General features: G+C 50.5%; 2 protein-coding genes across 6 annotated transcripts in view; one reads left to right on the top strand and one right to left on the bottom strand.

Moving 5' to 3' along the window:
* Window positions 1–33: 33 nt before the first annotated feature.
* On the bottom strand, window positions 34–13,076 carry ARHGAP9 (Rho GTPase activating protein 9). Of its 3 annotated transcripts, XM_082421214.1 has the most exons (19): window positions 12,700–13,076; window positions 7,301–7,368; window positions 6,657–6,990; window positions 6,159–6,382; window positions 4,965–5,189; window positions 4,664–4,777; window positions 4,361–4,465; window positions 4,069–4,130; window positions 3,825–3,915; window positions 3,458–3,598; window positions 3,262–3,360; window positions 2,892–3,033; window positions 2,682–2,789; window positions 2,237–2,335; window positions 1,989–2,066; window positions 1,788–1,841; window positions 1,410–1,544; window positions 943–1,048; window positions 34–314 (listed from the first exon to the last, which is right to left on the bottom strand). In XM_082421214.1, exons 1-19 carry the CDS (start codon window positions 12,707–12,709, stop codon window positions 143–145), a joined length of 2,367 nt encoding a protein of 788 aa, XP_082277340.1. In that variant the 5' UTR covers window positions 12,710–13,076; the 3' UTR covers window positions 34–142. The 3 variants fall into 3 exon arrangements, with proteins under 3 accessions (XP_082277340.1, XP_082277341.1, XP_082277342.1); XM_082421215.1 differs by lacking the exons at window positions 6,159–6,382; window positions 6,657–6,990; window positions 7,301–7,368; window positions 12,700–13,076 and adding an exon at window positions 5,293–5,803; XM_082421216.1 differs by lacking the exons at window positions 6,159–6,382; window positions 6,657–6,990; window positions 7,301–7,368; window positions 12,700–13,076 and adding an exon at window positions 5,469–5,803.
* Window positions 12,103–19,447, top strand: part of MARS1 (methionyl-tRNA synthetase 1) — a 19,259-nt gene continuing 11,914 nt past the window's right edge. For 2 of the 3 annotated variants that reach the window (XM_082421213.1, XM_082421212.1), the window contains exons 1-9: window positions 12,104–12,296; window positions 13,104–13,194; window positions 13,355–13,433; window positions 13,512–13,646; window positions 13,994–14,069; window positions 14,317–14,489; window positions 14,672–14,778; window positions 18,764–18,880; window positions 19,023–19,226. In XM_082421213.1, the coding sequence (XP_082277339.1) occupies window positions 12,188–12,296; window positions 13,104–13,194; window positions 13,355–13,433; window positions 13,512–13,646; window positions 13,994–14,069; window positions 14,317–14,489; window positions 14,672–14,778; window positions 18,764–18,880; window positions 19,023–19,226 (1,091 nt within the window). In that variant the 5' untranslated portion in view covers window positions 12,104–12,187. Of the gene's footprint in view, window positions 12,297–13,103; window positions 13,195–13,354; window positions 13,434–13,511; window positions 13,647–13,993; window positions 14,070–14,316; window positions 14,490–14,671; window positions 14,779–18,763; window positions 18,881–19,022; window positions 19,227–19,447 lie in introns of all 3 variants that reach the window. The other variant, XM_082421211.1, reaches the window with a different exon arrangement.

The raw sequence follows: 19,447 nt of genomic DNA, 5'->3' as shown, positions 1-19,447 counted from the left end.
CTCAGGTCAGACTCACAAAGATGGAGACAGTCATCTGGGAGACACAGGATTTAAAGGGATATCCTCAAAGCAGAACAACCCCCACCAAAGGCTATCCGAAAGAGATCACCGGAAACACATTTTCTCTTCTTCCTTGTCCCAGTCAGCGGAAGAGGCTGGTGAAGTCGGTGAGCATCAGCTGGACGAGCTGCCCAGGGTAGAGGGCATGGGCCGCTGGGTCAGATGTCTCCTGCTCCGGTCGAAACAGGGTTGGTCCAAACACAATTCCCAGGTTGTGGGAGGTCATGCGGTTCTTGTCTGAGTGTGCTATCACCCTGTGGGCAAAGGCCGAGAGACAGGGCCATAGGGCAGCAGCCGTGCCACTGCAAATAAATCTAACCCTTCAGAGGTTTGAGGAAGAGTTCACTTTGGGATCCCTCCATGCGGTGGCTGAAGAAAATCAAGGAGAGAGCCTCCAGGGGGACAGAGATGAGACCAATGGAGAAGTCTTCAGGATACAACTTGAAGATACAACCTAGGATACACTCACCTCTTCCCAACTTCAGAGACTGCCCCTAGAGCCTCACAATTTGGGAGGCTTTAATTCAAATGGCTATGCTCTCTCTCAGAGGTCACTGCCCAGGCCCAACTCCACCAAATAAGTCATCCCTACTGTCCCAGTGAAAGACAAAGAAGCAGAGGGAAGGGAGAGGGTGAGATTTTCCTTATTTCTCTCGCAACATCCCTGGGCTTGTCTTGGTCCCCAGTTCCCCATTTGATGCTGACTGAGCAAAAAGGCCTTGACTCTGGTAATATGTGCTCCGCACAGAGGTTGCTTATTTCCTCCATCACCCACTAAACTTAGGTGTTTCCCTACCTTCACCCCATCTGAACACAGAGTCCCAGCTGCAGGCCCCATTCCACCCTCTCCCAACATGAACAAAGATGTTCAGTCTTCCTGACCTGCATAAATGCTCCAGGAGGTACTGTAGAGTGTCATGGTTGGGCTTCGGCATTGAGCTTATTAATTCTTGTATTTGAGAGAGGCGCTGTTCTGATTCAGAGAGTGCTAGAGAGAGAGTGATGGGAAGGGCATGGGAGTGAGGTTAGGGAAGGTGCTAGGGCAGGTTGGGTAAACTCACTACTCTTTCCCATGCTCGGTGAAGGTGAAGACATCATTAATCTATCACAGCTTTCTTTTTCGCTGAGCCCAACTGCAACCTTAGAATTCTTTTAAACTCAGCCCTCTAAACACTCACCAAAAAAACAACTGGAGTTGGCACATTAGTTGAAAGTTATTTTCCATCTCTGTGCTCAGGATGGGACAGAAGAGTATAAGGGAATCTCTACTCTATTCTTTATCACTCATGCTCCCCCCACTTCCCCTCCACCCCATATCAAGGGTATTGCCCAAAGCTCCCATCCTTTACCAAGGGCAGCACGAAAATGGGGCAGCAGCAGTGGAGGCACCAGAGGCTGAGGTAGCTCCCTGAGAAAAAGCTTCAGGGCTCCAGTGATCACATGAATGTCATCCCACTCAGCACTGTCCAAATCTAATCGGCCTTCTGGAAGGAGAAGGAGGTACAGAGGGGCTCAGGGCTCAGAAATGGCCAGAGGGACCAAGAAATTGAGAGATCAGGAGTTTGGGAAAAGATTCAGTTAAGGCAGACCACAGGAATGCCTAGGGGGTCCACAGTGGGGCAAGACGGCACAGATCAGGATGGGGACAACCCCCCAGAAGCAGGACACGGGGAGCAGGGATGAGGTGGGTGACTTTTAAGGGTCTGAGGGGCCCTTCATGTAAGTACCTTGTCCTGGCTGTTCTGGGAACACGTACCTCCCATCGGAGGTGATTGCCCGCTCTGCAACATGTATAAGAAGAGATCAAGCACTAAGACATGTAGCTCCAGACAGAAGACGTCCCTTTTCTGCCAGCTCCCTCACTCAGAACCACCTGTGATTCTGATACATGAAGTTCTTAGTACCACACCTGCCCACAGCCACCTCACCTCTGTCCACCAAGAAGCGAAGTTTCTGGACCACTGCCAAGTTCCCGCTCACCCGGTAAATGCCATCCACATTTAGACCTAGGAGATAAGGCAGGGAGCAGATAAGGATTCTTGCTCTAAAGTGTGTGCTGGTGAGGGATCTGAGGGTAGAGTGAAAAAGGGCAGAAGGAAGACTAGGATGGGGGAGGTGGGGAGTTCTGGGCCTTGGCCTGTTAGAAGGGGAGATTCTGGGGTCTCTGGTAAGTGACCTCTCTTATCCACAGCAGCAACGCAGAGCCGCACAAAGCTGGGCACGGTGTCCCCTTCCCGCTGGCACAGTGATTCCAACTGGCAGCCGAACACCTGGTCTGGGGAGGCACAGAGTGAGGTGGGGAGCCAGTGACAGTGTCACCCATAAAAGCTCTTTCTAGCACGAGTCTTCACCCCAAAGTTGGGCTGGCTCTCCTACCTGCCTGTTCCAGGTCTGGGCAAGGAAGTACACCCCCTCCCCCCAACAATCAGCTGCAGGGGGGAAAAGCAGTGGTCTCAGAAGACCGCTGATCCAGTTTGGGAAGCTCTACTTTGAGCCTCGCTGAAGTTTTCTCATCCATGAAATGGGCTGATGCCGAGATCCGGAATGTAAATAAAAGTGCTTGCAAAAACACTAAAGCAGGCACGAAGGAGAAGGGCCTTAGGTGGCCCAGCCCATCTCACCTCGGAGCAGACCCCGCTCCTGCAGGGTTTGCAAGGGCGGTCTCTTTGCGATAAGCCGCTTTAGTTTGTTTCGTACCCGGTTCTGCTCAGCTCCTTCCGGACACCGACCTGCGGAAGCAAGTGCAATCTGAGCATGAGAGCAGCCGCGGCTGTGGCTCCGAGGAGCGGGGAAAAGCCCCCAGACCCCGCCCACCAGGCCTGCCCCTTAACTGGAGCTCCAGCGGCCGCTGATCCGCAGCAGTGGCTTGGACACCGGCTCGGACTCCTCTTCTTCGTCCTCCCCCGCGCTCAGTTCCCCCAGCTCCGCAGGTCCCGAACCGGACAGACGCAGCTCCAGGGGGTTCTCTCGATCCTAGATCCGCACAGCAAGATGGGCCGAATCAGAGGTTGGAAGAGAGCTCGGAGAGAAATCTGCACCCCCCTTGCCGGCTGCTGGGGTGCCACACATCCCAGGCCCACCCCAGGGCTCTACATGCCACCTTGTCCCTCACCACCCCACATCCTACAGTTCCTTCTCCACTCCTTCTGCCCGCCCGAGCCTCTCCCGGGTCACTGTCCCGCCACCTCCCACCCATCTCACCAGGCGCTCGATGACGGCCCGCAGTGCGCGGTGCCAGGCGCGTAGCTCGGCCTCGTGGTCTGACTGCAGCAGGAACTCGTGGCCAGGGACCGTGCGGATCTGAGGGGCCCGCGGGGAAAGGGCTTGGGTCAGCGGGAAGGAGCATAAAGAGCAGGGAGGCCTAGCGGGAGACCCGTGAGGGAAACGGGGGGCGCACCCTCGGGTCGGGTGGGGCTTCGGGGACGAGCGGGAGAGCGCTCACGTGTAGGACGTTTCGGCGGCTGGACAGCTGGCGGCCGTGGGCCAGGGCGGCCCCGCGCAGGTCCACGCTGCTTTCGGGTCGGCTACCCGCTGGTCCCTGGCAATTCGGGGAGAAACTGAGGCCACAGCGCTGTTCCCCTCACGGCCTCCCTCTCACCCACTGGACTGCGAGGACACCGGAGGCTGCGCTCCTTCCTCTCGACATGCCCTCCCCCTCCCCTCCCCCTCCCCTCCCCTCCCCCCCCCCCCCGGTAGGCCTGAGGCCGGTAGAAGTTGTGCCGGAACCCCTCCTGCCCCCCGCTGCTCCCCTCCCTCACACTCACCCAGACAGTGCAGGGGGCGGTCGGCGGTGGCTCTCGGTAGAACACCAGGCTGTTACCCGCTAGTACCACCCAAGATGGGCCCCAGTTCTTCCTGCAGGGGCGGCGGGGGGCAGTGATAATAGTGCAGAGGTCATTTACATTCGCGTGGGGAGGGCCCAACACTTGGCGCGTGGGGAGGGCCCAACACTTGGCGCTCCCCGCGGAATCCGACAGTCCCCGCCCCTGCTGTGTTCCCAGTTCTCACCGGAGCTTGCGGCCGCCCTGGGCGATCTTGGTCATATTGAGCATGCCCGACCTTTCCACCTCCTGGCAAGAGGAAGGAAAGATATCAATAAGTCACCCAGAGCCCCCCACAGTCACCATGGCTTTCCCCAGGGGATCTCCCAGGAGTGAGGTCCTTTAAAGTTGAGCGGGCGGTGCTCGGTAAGAGAGGATACCCAGACAACGCTCAGAAAGAGGAAGACCTTTCTGAAGGAGCAAGAACTGGGGGCTGGGCGGGGAGGAGCTTAGAGTTCACAAGGAAACGGGAGACTTACATGGGGGTCGTCCAGGACCTGCGGCAGGGGCCGAGGGGACTGCAGAGCTGAAGGCTGGTCTGAGGGGTCAAGCTGGGAGGCGCGTCTGCAGAGGGAGGGTGAACCCTGGGGGAGGGGATTGGAGAAACAGGTGGAGGAAACTTTAACTTTGGAGTCCCTGGCTGTAGGGGGAAGAGGGGTGCGGATGTGGGGGTGTGAGTCAGGGGGTGTGGTGGGGTACTGAAGAAGAATGTCTTGCATAAAAGAGAAAGTCTAAAACGATGGCTTTTCCTGCATGTGATCAGGAGGAGGGAGGGATCTCACCTGGGAGTCGAAAGGTCCTGGCGTCCCTGTGCCAGATTCTGAGTCCTTTGCCTGAGGTTGCAGGACACCGTTGTCCCTATTCATGGTCTGTGGCCCCTCCATGGAGCCAGGGTTCTGGGGGGAGGGAAAGGCAAAACTACATCCAGATGCCACCTCAATCGGCTCTCAACACCCTTCTTAACAATTTTTTGATTTGTCTGATCTTCTGAGAGTCCCAGTGAGAAAACATACTACTTTGGGGATCAGTAGGGGAAAGGAGGAGATTGAAGGGACAAGGGACAAGCAGGAGGGAAGGTCTCACCATCTCTCGGGTGCGAGTGTGGCGTGGAGGCTTCCAGGATTTGCAGCCAGTCAGCGAATTTATGTAGAAGCAGCGTCCAGAGTTGGGGTCCAAGTGCTGCTCCCAGGCGTCCAGCCTCTGCAGCGGGGGACATGCAGGGCTTGTGGGTGGGGACCGGGGACAGCGGCGAAGGTCCACCAGGTTGCAGTACACAGGGGGCTCTGACATGAAGGTCTGGGGTCTTGCCTGCAAGGAAAGGGGGAAGAAAGAGGTAGTTATTCTACCTGTGGCCCTCCCCGATCTTCTCTCTCCTAACCATCTCCTCCTCTCTCCCCCACCATTTTCTCACAACCACCTCCTGGCTGGGGTGACCCAGGTACTGAGGAAGAAACCCTAGTCTCCTGCAGCTGTTTTTTTTCTGGTTTTTTTTTTTTTTTTTTGACTCCCTCCCTCACAGTCTTTGCTTTTCTCCTCACTTCCTGTTGCCAACTTCCCTCCTCCCCCACCCCACCCCCACCAGAGGACCTCAGGAAAGGGGAACAGGCTTTCCGTGTGCGTGGAGGGAGGGGTCGAGAGGAGCGTCCCACCCTCACATCCTCCAGAGTAAAAGGAGACAGAGAGGGGTCAGTGGAGTGACTCCTGTTAGTGGAGTGTGAGAGAGGAGGGGCCATTTTTCACCCACTAGTAAGTAAGAGAGAGGGGAGGGGCTGAATCTTCAGGAAGATCAAGGGAGTTCCATCTTTAGAGGAAACTCGCTGGTGACCTGAGCTAGCAAGACAGGACACAGCAAAAAACCCTGCCCTGGGCCGGGAGTCAAGAGGTTGAGAGAGAAAAGCAAAGTTAAGCTGGCCTTTCAGTCCCTCTATCATTTTCCAGGTTCCACGTACCCTCAGGATCTTTGCTACTTGTTGTCCCTCAGCGAGAATTCCTTCTCATCTCTTCATTTGTTTCAGGGCTGTCTCTCCTTATTCAGATTCAACTAAATGTCATTTCCTCAGAGATGCATTCCTAGACCACTTCATTCATCCTCCACAACATTTAGCTTCTTTGTAGCGCTTATTAGTACCAAGGGCTATCTTATTTATGTGTTCATCACCCCCATGGGAATCCCTTGAGGGCAGAGATTCTGTCTGTCCTGTTTGCTAATGTGCCTAGAACTAAGCCCAGCAGTAAATGTCTGTTGACTGACTGCTCAGAAGAAGCACTATGACTCACCATGTTCACATCGGCCTCTGTCAGCAAGTCTTCCTGGGAAAGGGATCTTCTACTTGGTCCTTCCTGGAAGTTCTTCAGGAGGCTGGGCCTCAAGTTGGTAACACTGATACTTCTACACATTTTAGGGGGGAGAGGAGGAGGCTGCTCAGATGTAGCCTGGGCTCTGCCTGGGGTTTCCTGACTCAGGTGCGTCTCCTCCAGGGAGCCAGGAAATAACTTTGGCCCTGGAAACAGAAAAATGGGAAGAGTTGGGGGCAGGGTCCCCCCATGGGTCTTGGCTGGGTCCCGGATCTTGGGGGCTCACAGGGAAGACAAGAGCAGGTAGAAAATTACATGAGATCTAGAAGGCTTGAGACTAGGAAGGAGAGGCGATAGGGACACCATGGTGGGGATGAGGGGTAGGAGTAGAGGATTAGCAACAGCTTCGGGGAAGGGGATCTTTCCAATAATTCCCAGAAGCCAGGGAGGTAGGAAGGTGATGGGGGAGGACTTACTCACCAGGAGTCCGGAGGGATTGGCTGGGGGTGATGGTTGTTGGGCTCTGGGAAGGGCTGAATTCCTCTGTCATGTAGGCAGCTGGGATGAAGACGGGCCGAGAGGTGGGGCGTGCTCCCAGGCGCCTTACCAACCACCAGTCTGAGTTGGTCTTTTGAAGCAGTAGGAACCTGTCCCCTTCAGCCAGAGACACCTGCCGGCCATCTGCCCCAGTGTAAGTGAAGGCATACAGGGCACGGAGCTGGGATCCCTGAGAAGGGCTCCGGGGCCTCAGCCCTAGGTTTCCCTGGGTACTTGGCCACCACCAACTTGATAGCATTGTCATCGGTACTGTCACCTATGGGAAAAAGGGGTGAGGGAGATCCAGAAAAGGACAGGAGTGGCTGCTTGCAGGCAGAGAGACATGGTTCTAAGAGCAGTGTGGGGTAGAAGGGAAGACTAGAAAGCCTGGGGTAAGAGTACGGGGTAAGGCAGAGAGCCTGAGTGGGGGTCAGTAACAGGTTTTGGGGGCTGAGAAGTCCTGGCTGATGTGACTAATGAGGAAGTATGTAAGTAAGGTGAGAGAGGATGTGGTCAGCAGGGCTTCGAGACCAGCAAGGCAGGAAATCAGAGGAGGGGGTCTAGCTGGGTGATTTTCCTCTAAGTACCTTCTGGGGCCAATCAGAAGATCCAGGGACAAGCGGAGCTGGTCCTGGGTGGTGGTGGGACTCTTGAGCTGGACACAAGAAGATGAGGAGAAAGAATCAGGTCTGAGACAGAACACAGGCAAAGAGGCAGGAGTTAATGAATGACAAAGATACAAAAATGTGTGACCCTTTATTAAATTTACACAAGCACCAATGTTTCTATTGCCAATCACCTCAGACCTAAAACTGCGTGCTTCCTGTGCAGATTCAGAAAAACATAAAGACAGAGAAACAGAGAGCCAGAGAGAGAAATACTAAGACCAAACTGGAGAGAAAGAGAAAGTGGCTGGGAGAAACACAGAGGGGTTCAGAGTTTGAGGAAGAGGTGAAAATACCATCCTCTCAATTTAGGATGTGTTTTGGGGAGCTGAGCAGCCTTGAGATGATCCTCTGTACATAAGCCTCTTGGGTGGGACCATACTTTAGTGTGTGGGTTCATTCATTCATACTCTTAACAAGGATTGGCTGAGCACCTCCTGTGTGAAAAGAACAGGGTCAGCTACTGGAGATAAGAGAGGGGAAGGAGATAGACATAGCCCTTGCCCTCTTGAAGCTTAAAGACAGATCTTAACTGATGACATAATAAATTTATTAATTACAATTGAATCAGGGACTATGGACAAGTAGTACAGGATGCTTTGACAGCTTATGGGGGTGAATGGGGGACTAATGTTAGCTTCTCCCTGGTGGAAGGTGGGAACTGACCTCCGCTGTCAGTTAGTTGCCAGAGCTTTAAACCCCACACCTGTGCTTCCTCCTTACCTGACCACGCCTCTTTTCCCCTTCTCTCAGTTTCTCCACTGCAAGATGTGAGGATTTCTGTCTGGCTTTGGAGATGTCGGGTAGGGAGTGCCCCACCCCCTTGATGACATCAGAGAGCCAGCTCTCCTCCCCTGACATGTGATTTGAGTCCTGGGCTGCCAGTATTGGGATTCTGTCTCAGTGATGTCTTCCTTAGTTTGCTCTGTTTTCAACTTGTGGAGAACCTTACCTCTCAACTCTCCCTTCCCACTTCCAAAATAGCGACCAACTTTATTCATTTATCCATTCGTCTGGTGGTTGTTAAGTGCTCAAATCTCATCCTCTTCTGCCTTCTCTGCCATCTCTCCTGCACTTTATCCTTTTCCTCTTTATTGGCTCCTTACCATTAGCTTTTAAACATATCCAAGTATCTCCCATCTTTAGACAAACTTCCCTTTACTGTACTCTCCAGTTGCCACCCTATCTCTGTCTTCCTTCTTAAACTCAAACTTCTTGAGAAAGTTGCCTACACATGGGGGTCTCCATTTCCTCTCCCCTCACTCCCTCACCTTTGCAAGCTTACTCCTCATAGGGTCACCCCTAACTCTGCAGTCCTTATGTTGCTTGACATCTCAGCAACAGCCAACACAGTTGACCTTTTCAGCAGTTCCTTCTCTGTTGCATAAGGAAGGACTTTGCTTGCTTCTTAAACCCCAGAAGTCTGTCTAAGATCCTGTACCCTTTGCATTCTATACACCATAGGTGATCTTATTCTCTCCCCAGCTCAAATGACCTCCATACGTTGCTGGCACCATATCTCTGGTCCAGATCTTTCTCTGGAGCTCCAGTCTAATCCATTGTCCACTTAAAAAATCCACTTGGGTTTTTCACAGGTAACACAAACATAGTATGTTCTGAACTGAACTTGTCAGCTTCCCCCCCAAATCTGTTTCTCTTCTAGTACAACTATTAAGTTAAATATACTTATTTATTTATTTTTGGCTGCATTGGGTCTTCGTTGCAGTGCACAGGCTTCTCATTGCAGTGGCTTCTCTTTGTGCGGAGCACGGGCTCTAGGCACGCAGGCTCAGTAGTTCTGGCTCGCAGGCTCTAGAGCGCAGGCTCAGTAGTTGTGGCACACGGGCTTAGTTGCTCCGCAGCATGTGAGATCTTCACGGACCAGGGCTCAGACCTGTGTCCCCTGCATTGGCAGATAGATTCTTAACCACTGTGCCACCAGGGAAGTCCCTATTTATTTATTTTCTTTTTTGGCTGCACCATGCTGCTTGAGGGATCTCAATTCCCCAACCAGGGACTGAACCCGGGCCATGGCAGTGAAAGCCCGGAATCCTAAAACCTAGGCCACCAGGGAACTCCCAAGTTAAATTTAAATTTATAAATATTTATTGAATGCTTACTACCATACATGCCAGGGCAAGAACCGTGTGCTAGGCATTGTCAATTAAGATGCCCTCTCTTGGGGACTTCCCTGGCCCTGGCCATCCAGTGGTTAGGACTCAGCTCTTCCACTGCAGGGGGCATGGGTTCCATCCCTGGTTGGGGAGCTAAGATTTCGCATTTTTTGGCGCGGCCAAAAAAAAAAAAAAAAAAAGATGCCCTCTCATAACAATTAAAATACAGTGTGATAATCACTATGATAGGGGAAATACTATCATCTGTTGGAGCACATAGAGGATGTACCCAATTGCCCATGCCAGAAACCTGGCAGCCAACCTTAATTTCTCTTGTTTCCTCACCACTCACATTTAATTGATTACTAAATCTTTCCAACCTGTCTACTTCCTTTAATCCCTACAACTACCGCCCTTTTTAGCCCAGATAATATGACCTTTGAACTTGTCTCCTTGCATATAGTTCTACTCCTCTCCAGTCCATTCCTGGCACAGCAGCCAGAGTGATGCTTCTAAAACATAAAAATGGCCTGCCACTCCCCTGACTTAACCATTCAAAGGCTTCCCATTTTCCTCAGAGTAAAGTCCAAATTTTACAGTGTGGTTTACAGAGACTTTCTCCTTTTAGCCTAGTGTTTTCACACTCCCCACCACAAACTCCATACTCCAGCCACACACTAATTCCTCACATTCCTAAAGAGCATTGAGTTCTCTGGTCCTTTGCATAAGTTGTTTCCTCTGCCTGAAACACTTCCTCTCCCCTCTCCTACCAACCTCCACCAGGCTAACTCTTACTCATCAGCTAGATCTCCGTTGAAAGGTCATTTGCACAAGAAGGCCTCTCTTAACCCCTTAGAGTCAGGTAGGGGCCCTAAGTAGGAGACCCTACAGCAGAATTTACATTCCCACATTATAACTTTCATGACACTTTAAAGGTTATTTGACTTTCTGACTTCCCAGGAAGTCTGTGAGCTCCGCTAAGGCAGAAGCCTGTATCTATTTTGTGAATAATCGTATCTTCAATGCATTGTAGAGCACAAAGTAACCTCTCTGTACCTCAGTTTCCTCATCTGAAAAATGAGAATGAGAGAAGCTACCTCACAGTTTGTTTGTAATTTAAAAAATAACAACCATTCTCTTATAACCCACAATTTTACGGGGCAGAGACTTGGGTAGGGCTCAGCTGGGTGATTCTTCTGTCCCATGTGGTATCGACTAGGGTCACTTGGTGGTATTCAGCAGGCAGATAGATGGGTTGGTCTGGAGAGCTTCACTCACATATCTGACACCTTGGTGAAGATGACTGGAATGCTGGGATCAGCTGGTGCTGTCAGCCAGAATGTCAACACGACACCTCTCCTACATGGTAATCTCAGGGTAGTAAGACTTCTCACATGGCAGCTCAGGGCTATCAGAGTGTTACAAGAAGCCTGGGCAGAAGCTGCAAGGCTTCTTTTTTTTTCTTTATAAATTGATTTATTTATTTTTGGCTGCATTGGGTCTTCGTTGCTGTGTGAGGGCTTTCTCTAGCTGTGGCGAGCGGGGCCTACTCGAGCGGGGGCTACTCTTCGTTGCGGTGCATGGGCTTCTCATTGTGGTGGCTTGTCTTGTTGCGGAGCACGGGCTCTAGGCGAGTGGGCTTCAGTAGTTGTGGCACACGGGCTCAGTAGTTGTAGCTTGCGGGCTCTAGAGCGCAGGCTCAGTAGTTGTGGCGCACGGGCTTAGTTGCTCTGCAGCATGTGGGATCTTCCTGGACCAGGGCTCGAACCCGTGACCCCTGCATTGGCAGGCGGATTGTTAACCACTGTGCCACCAGGGAAGTCCCTATAAGGCTTCTTATGGCTTAGGTTCAAAAGGCCCACCACAACCACCATAGAGTTTTTTGAGAATTAAAAATTTTTTTATTTTTGTTTTTTTGTTAGTTCTTTTTGAGAAATATATATATATTTATATATATGTATAAAAAACAGTGCCAAGCTCATAAGTACGATTAGGTATTAATTAATCTTAAAGGTATACAAAGATGATTAAGAAGGGTCCCTTTCTCAATTACTGATACGTGCTTCCTTGAATAACGTATACGTATTGACAAACTCTTAGCCTTCTTACTCCGCCTCAACTTACCTTTTTCCTTTACCTGCTCCCTTCCCTTTAATGAGGTTGCCTGGCTGCATATGCGCTTCAGAATGGTATTAAATCAATATTTAATAGTCACATTCTTTTTTGTTAATAGGATACGTACCCTAATTTTCATTGTGTCACTAACGTAAGTTTATCATAACTCTCAACTCTAAAACTCTGATTCTTATGAACTCGAATCGAGAGTCAGCCATTGCGAGTAGCCGCTGTCATAACATCGCTACTTCAGCAAGATGACTGAGGGCCTCTGTTTCCGTCACCGCCCTTGGGCTGCGTTACAAGATTGAAGTGCGTCGAGCCCCACACGTAAAGGTCTCCTCGGCCCACCCACCAAAAAAGTGCTGCTCTAGCACAGCATCTACTGCCTCTCCATCTCTATGACACTGTTTTCCTGTTTCCTAGTGTTGCATGATGGGAGAAATAGTCTACTTTCCGGGAGTCTGGCCGGGGGAAAGGCCGCATTCGGAACTCCATTTCCCGGCGTGCCTCGCGGCGGTCGCTCATCCCACTGGCGGGAGACCGGTTCCGGTTGCATCAGCGTGGGATCCACGGCGAAATGAGGTTGTTCGTGAGCGAGGGCGCCCCGGGGAGCCTGCCCGTGCTGGCCGCGGCCGGGAGGGCCCAGTGCAGAGCGGAGCTGCTTATCAGCACTGTAGGCCCGGAAGGTAGTCTGCTGGTGCTGGTGGGCGGTGGATGAGCCGGGCGGGACTGAAAACACGCCGACGACCACCCTACAGTTGTCTTCGTCAACCCCGCCCCCCACCACGCACTCCCGTCAACCTTCTCCCGCATTATCCTTGGACACCCCATACCCTCTTCCTTCCCAGTCGTACCTTTCATCCGTCACTTCCCTTAATTACCCTCAGTGTACCCTTTTCTTTCTTCCAGGACCTCGCCTCACTACAGTGAACCTCTTTCCCTTTTCCAATCTTCTCCCACGCCTATCAGGCAACCCCCCGCCCCCCACGTCACTCACATGATAACCACCAGGTTCTCCTTTGTCGTTCTTAGGAAACCCTGCTTTCCTCTCCTAAGAACACAGAGACACACATACTCTCTTCCGTTTACCTCTTCTCATTCCCAGCCATCTGTTTGCGTGACTCTTAAGCGGTTCTCTTGTCAATCCTCCCAGTTCTCTTAATTTTGTTCTCCCACTGTAGCTCAGATCATTCTCAGATATCCTAATTACTTTCAGTTGTTCCTCTTCTTGGCTGCAGCACTACCCCAGTACCACCACCTCCTCACTGCAGTCCCCATCTGTTGTTTCCAGTTGGCCGTCTCAGCTGAACACCTGCTGGTCTCTCCAGTTCATTCTGGACCCACCCCCTTTCAGTGGTCCTATCCTGGACCCTCTCCGTGAGACTGCCCATCCCCCCTGCCCCCACCCCACCCCCGTGAAGTTGTCCTTCTAAGTTGACAAAGCATTTCTTTTCTTTTCTCTGTTTTTCACCCGTCTTCCTCTCCCGGGTCAGAGTGTGTGGTCCCGTTCCTGACCCGGCCTAAGGTTCCTGTCTTGCAACTGGATAGTGGCAACTACCTCTTCTCCACCAGTGCAATCTGTCGGTCAGTACTGGTCCTTGATGCAGGGAGGTGGCTGAATAGAATCAGGGATTATTGTCCTCTATGTAGCCTTGTTTACAACCACTGTTTCACTGGGGAGTGAGAAATGGGCTAGACAAATGGGCCCCTTTAATTCTGCCTCTGTTGCTCTCTCCCTGGGTAGATACTTCTTTCTTTTATCTGGCTGGGAGCAAGATGACCTCACCAACCAGTGGCTGGAATGGGAAGCGACAGAGCTGCAGGTAGGGCTGAGATGTGGGGAATGGCAGGCAGGCTCTTGCTCTGCATGGCTGCCCTGACCCGTGTCTCCTGCATTTTAGCCAGCTTTGTCCGCTGCCCTGTACTATTTAGTGGTCCAAGGGAAGAAGGGAGAAGATGTTTTTAGCCTGGTCCGGAGAGCCCTGACTCATATTGACCACAGCTTGAGTCGTCGGAGCTGTCCGTTCCTGGCTGGGGTGAGTTGGGCCTTGAGATGCGTACTGGGGAAAGCTGTATGATATACGAATTAAGAAAGAAGACTGTATTCAGAGTTCAGACCTTCCAAACTGCCACTTACTAGCAGTGTAAACTTTAAAACTCACAAAAACTCTTTAAACTTCATTTTTTTCACCTTTGAAGTGAGGGTGATGTATTATTGTCCACCTCAGTGGGTTATTGTGAAGATTAAGAGAAGTAATTTAAAATGCTTAACACAGTGCTTGACACATAGTAAGTGCTTAGGAAATGTACGATACTATTATGTCAATTGGGAAGAAACTGAGTGTCTCACCTGTGTACTTCTTCCTTTCTTTCCTCAACAAAGGAGACAGAATCTCTAGCTGACATTGTTTTGTGGGGAGCACTGTATCCATTACTCCAAGACCCGGCATACCTCCCTGGTGAGAACTGTGCATGTCACTTCTCCACCAGCCCCAACCCCAGGAGCTTGGTGTAGGGGTTACAGAGTGGGCAGTAGAATACTGAGGACCCATTTTGAGGTGTAGCTTGACAGGGCAGCTATAGCAGAACGACGGCTGAGGGAACTGGGAAAGGCAGCTGGAGAAACTTTGTGAAGAAGGGGAGGGGGTCCCTTCCCGCCTACCCATTCTAGGTCTTACTGATTGCTTCTTTTCTTCCATGCCACAGAGGAGCTGGGTGCCCTGCACAGCTGGTTCCAGACACTGAGTTCTCAGGAGCCATGTCAGCGAGCTGCAGAGACTGTGCTGAAGCAGCAGGGTGTCCTGGCCCTCCGGCCCTACCTCCAAAAGCAGCCCCAGCCCAGCTCCCTTGAGGGGAGGGCTGTCAGCAATGAGCCTGAGGTTTGGAACAGAGCAGAGGGGTCCCCACAGAGCCTCAGTGCGTGAGGTGGTGGGTGGCTTGGAGAGGGACTTTGAGCATGACTACTAACTTTTTCAGTTCATGGAGAGCAAGGAGAAAAGTTCTTTACTCTACGGCACCCCCCCCCCCTCACCTGGTGAGGGATACTGTCCACTCTTCATAGGAGGAGGAGCTGGCTACCCTATCTGAGGAGGAGATTGCCATGGCGGTAGCTGCTTGGGAGAAGGGCCTGGAAAGCTTGCCCCCTGTTCAGCCACAGCAGAATCCAGTGTGAGTAGGCACACATGAATGGGGCTTGGTTTCTTATGTGGAAATTGTCAATAGAGCCAATACCTGCCTGTCGAATTCTCTTTGCTGACCTTTAATTTTCTGTCCTCTCAACCTCTTGGCTAATACTTTGGATATACTGTCCATCAGTCCCATCTGCACCCATGTTTTCAGCTACTTTCTGTCTACTGATTGCACCTAAATCTGTTTTTTCCAGTTCACATCTCTATTCTGAGCTCTAGACATAGTTGTCAGACTATCTCCTAGATTTCCTCCACCTCCACTGGCATTGCAAACTCAACGTGTACAAAACCAAACCTATTACCTTCCCTGCCAGCTTCTCTTTCTCCTTCATTCACTTGTCTTAGTGAATGACTCCCACCTTCCACCTGAAAATCCAGGCCAGAAATCTTGGTGTCATCTATCTATACCCTTCTCTCATCTCTGCTTGTTATCATTTGTTCCATTACCAGGTCATTGATTCTAACTCCTAAAGAGTCCTTGTATCCATCCCTTCTCCCTATCCTCACTGCTGCTACCTGAGATTGGGCCTCACCATTTCTTACCTTCTCCTTCCGTGCCATCCCATGCTTCACGCTGCCACCAGAATGGCTGCTTAAAACTGCCTATGTTATCATCTCACCTTCCTTTTCAGAATTCTACAGATGGTTTCTTTGTGTAGTTCACAAGGCCTTTCATATTCTGGCCCCTGCCTGCATGCTTAGCATCATATTCTGTTACTCTCCTGAAAGCTAAGATAATATTCACACACATATGTAGATTTTCCCATCGAAATGAAATGTCTGTAGTTCTGAACATGTTATTCAATAAAGATTTAAGTGTCCACTCCTTGTCAGGCCCTGTGTGCTGGGAACTGGGTCTACAGAGGGGAATGAAACAGACAAGACTGTGCTCTCATACCACTTTGAGGCTAGTGGTATAGACAGGTGTTTAAAAAAAACTGTCACTCATGAAACTAACACAACGTAGTTAATCAACTGTACTCCAATATAAAATTAAAAGTTAAAAAAAACCTGTCACACAAAGGTATAATTATAAATTTTGGTAAGTACTATGAAGGAAAAGAACAGGATGCTATGAGAAAATATCACAGGAGATTAACTTAGAAAAATGGCATTTGACCTAAGACTTGCAGGAATTCCCTGGTGGTTCAGTGGTTAGGACTCCACGCTTTCACTGCTGAGGTCCCAGGTTCAGTCCCTGGTTGGGGAACTAAGATCCCGAAAGCCACGCAGCATGGCCAAAAAAAAAGGAACTAAGACTTGCAAGATGAGTAGAGTTAGGCAAGGGTAAGTCTGGGGGAAGGGTGTCTCAGAGCAAGCACCGTGTTTGGTTCTTTATAAGGAATTTCTAAAAGGCTAGTGGCTGGAGGCTGGTCAGTCAAGGGGCAGTTGGGTCAAGATGAGTTTTAAGAGGAAGGCAGGCTGAGATCATATACTCTCACACCTTGGTGTCTTTGCCCATGCTCTTCCTTCTCCCTGGAATGCCTGCATCTTACCTACCTGCTGTACAGTTGTTCAAGAGACCGGTTCTATAATTTCTTTCTCTATAGAGCTTGTGAGAGTCTTAAGTGCTTCATCTTCTGGGAGCTTCCATTGTCATATTATGTTGTAATTATCTCTTTTTAAACTTTTTTTTTTTTTTAATTTTTGGCTGCGTTGGGTCTTCGTTGCTGCACGCAGGCTTTCTTCTAGTTGCGGCGAGCAGGGGCTGCTCTTCGTTGCGGTGCGCGGGCTTCTCACTGTGGTGGCTTCTCTTGTTGCGGAGCATGGGCTCTAGGCACATGGGGTCAGTAGTTGTGGCGCATGGGCTCTAGAGCCCAGGATCAGTAGTTGTGGTGTACGGGCTTAGTTGCTCCACGGCATGTGGGATCTTCCCGGACCAGGGCTCAAACCTGTGTCTCCTGCATTGGCAGGTGGATTCTTAACCACTGTGCCACCAGGGAAGCCCTATAATTGTCTCTTTACATGTCTGTCTCCTCGCTAATCTGTAAGCTTATTGAAGGCAGGGCCTCTCTCTTCTTTTATGGTACACATTTTCTAGCATAGGGCCAAGCATTTGGTAGATAATGATAAAATTTGAATGAATTAATGAAAGTTCGTCCTTTGTTCATTCACTCATTTTGCGTATTTCTTTGAGTACCTATTGAGGATTGTTTTAGAGGTAATAAAGAATAGGAGATAGATTTTCTTAGGTGTTTATACAGGCTAACATGTTTAAATGTGTACTTAGAGGAGGAGACAATTGGCTAAAGACCCTAGAGCCAAACCAGGCTATCTTCTGTGCTTTTCCTTCTGACTGAAGGATATCCCCAGTGTCTTTTTTTTTTTTACTTTTTTAAAAATTAAACTTTTTATTTTGAGATAACTGTAGATTCACATGCAGTTGTAAGAAATTATACGGAGCATCCCCAGTGTCTTGATCAGGCAAATTCCCACCCATTCTCGAGGCCCAACTCAAGTAGTTCTGCCTCTGTGAAGTCTTAGTCTTAGGCTGGAGATGCTTGCCTTCCTTCGAGCTCCTTGGGCACTTTGTACCTCTCATTGCACTGATCCAGTTAGAAGTTACCTGATAGAATGTAACCCTCTTGAGGGCAGAACCCTGGGCGTACTCTGCGGTGGTGCATATCTGCCACCGTAGTAAGCACACTCAAGATGAGAGAGACATTACAGGGCGACACAAAAGGAGCACCACAGAATGTGTGGTACAAGATGCTTATGGACTCGGGATACAAGGATGACTGGGTGGAAGGCCGGTTGTCAGTAAAGAAAGGCTTTCCTGAAGGAGCTGATGTCTAAGCTGGATTTCAGAGAAAACTATGGTACTCAGTCATGGGGAGAAAAGTCAATGAATCCAGGAGAAAATAGTGAGATCTTTCTCAAGGAAATGAGCTGTAAAATGTTCCAGGAAGTAGATGGAACATCTAACCGGATATATAGCATGCAACTGGGAAGAAGGGTAAGGTTAACATGAGGGAATCATTGGAGTCTCTATTAGCAGAAGAGATTGTGGGACTCGGTGTGCTCGCAGGATGCCCAGGGTTGAAGGACACGGTAAGTGATGGTAGTCAGCAATTGTAGATTAAGAATGGTTGGAAGTAACGCAACATTGTAAATCAACTATACTTCAATAAAAAAAAATATTAAAACTGAAAAAAAAGAGAAAAGAATGGTTAGAAAGATGAAAGGAAACCTGGTGAGGTGTCAGTGCCGGGGAGGAGGGTGAATACAGGATGTGTACAGCTGAGCTTTCACTGGTGATGAAGCGTGAAAAGAGAAGAGCAGACTGAGTGACTTCCGACAGCAGATTGAGTTGCATGACTAGGAATGATCCTGGGAAAGTGGGGAGGAGAGGGTGGCTATGAAGGCAATGGCTGCTTCCTGCTGGTTTGAGTCAGGCCGTGAGGAAGTGACCGATACGGGTTAGGGAGGGAAGAGTCAAGGGATATGAGAGGACTTGGGAAGGCTTGTGTATGGGCTGGCGAGCTGTAAGCATTTCAGGTAGTGAGTAGAGGTAATGTTAACATAGCACTTGGGAAGAAGGGAAGAGGTCAGTGCTGGGAAAGTGTTTTTGGGTGGCATTGGCGTCTAGGAAGTCAGCAAATGATGGTGGTTGGACAGATCCTGGGGAGAGTTGTCAATACCCCAGAGTTTGGAGCCTGGGAATGAGCTAATGGAAAAGGAGTACTTAGGGTAGTAAAGAGAGACAGAGCTAGTGTCAGAATGAGGCTTCTTAGGAGCAGTACACGAGGCTTGCTTGCTGTGGGCAGGGCCCTGTATTCGCCAACTGTAGGGATCTCATGGCTTTTGGGGGAGTTTATGCTCCAGTGGATTCATGTGAGGAAAGACTTCAGATGGATGTGGCCCTGTTACAGTAGAACAGATGCATCTGGGTGTTCTGTGCACTTTGGGTCCCTCTTGACCCTCTCTTCTCCCCCCTGGACTGTTCTCTTCCTCTTCCCTACCAGGTTGCCTGTGGCTGGGGAGAGGAATGTGCTCATCACCAGCGCCCTCCCTTATGTCAACAATGTCCCCCATCTTGGAAACATCATCGGTTGCGTGCTCAGTGCTGACGTCTTTGCCAGGTGGAGCCGGCTGCTGGGGGAAAGCCCTGAGGGAGCAGTGGGCCCCAAGGGAATAGGAGGCCTCAAGGGGGGAAGCCGGAGGGATCCTGGGTACATGGGAGGGTCTGAGATGGGGCCCCATGATCACCACATTCCCTTCCAGGTACTCCCGGCTCCGCCAGTGGAACACCCTCTATCTGTGTGGGACAGATGAGTATGGTACAGCGACAGAGACCAAGGCTATGGAGGAGGGTCTAACCCCCCAGGAGATCTGTGACAAGTACCATGTTATCCACGCCGACATCTACCGCTGGTTTAATATCTCGTTTGACATTTTTGGTCGGACAACCACTCCGCAGCAGACCAAGTAGGTTTCCTCTAATCAGGCAGAAATGGAGGGCGGGGGCAGTGGGAATATCTAGGAGACAGAAAGAAGGAAGCAAGATTGTTCCCCGCCCCCCACCCCCAAACATCCGGATATTGTCCTGAAATGTGTCCCAGGCATTATTATGGGGATTCATTGTGTGCAGAAGCCTGACCAGGGCTGAAGGTGTAGCTGAGGGAGGGAAGAGACAGGACTTAGGCTCA

This window comes from Balaenoptera physalus (assembly GCF_965194825.1).
Source record: "Balaenoptera physalus genome assembly, chromosome: 13".
NCBI classification, from domain to species: Eukaryota; Metazoa; Chordata; class Mammalia; order Artiodactyla; family Balaenopteridae; genus Balaenoptera; species Balaenoptera physalus.
Note: the sequence above shows the minus strand (reverse complement) of the source record. Positions and strands in the feature narration are given on the sequence as shown.

Coding starts and splice junctions, on each gene's coding strand:
- ARHGAP9 (XM_082421214.1), bottom strand. Junction 3,361..3,457: donor AAGCCCCACCCGACCCGAGG/GTGCGCCCCCCG, acceptor CGGGCCCCTCAG/ATCCGCACGGTCCCTGGCCA. Junction 2,790..2,891: donor CAGCGGCCGCTGGAGCTCCA/GTTAAGGGGCAG, acceptor TTGCTTCCGCAG/GTCGGTGTCCGGAAGGAGCT.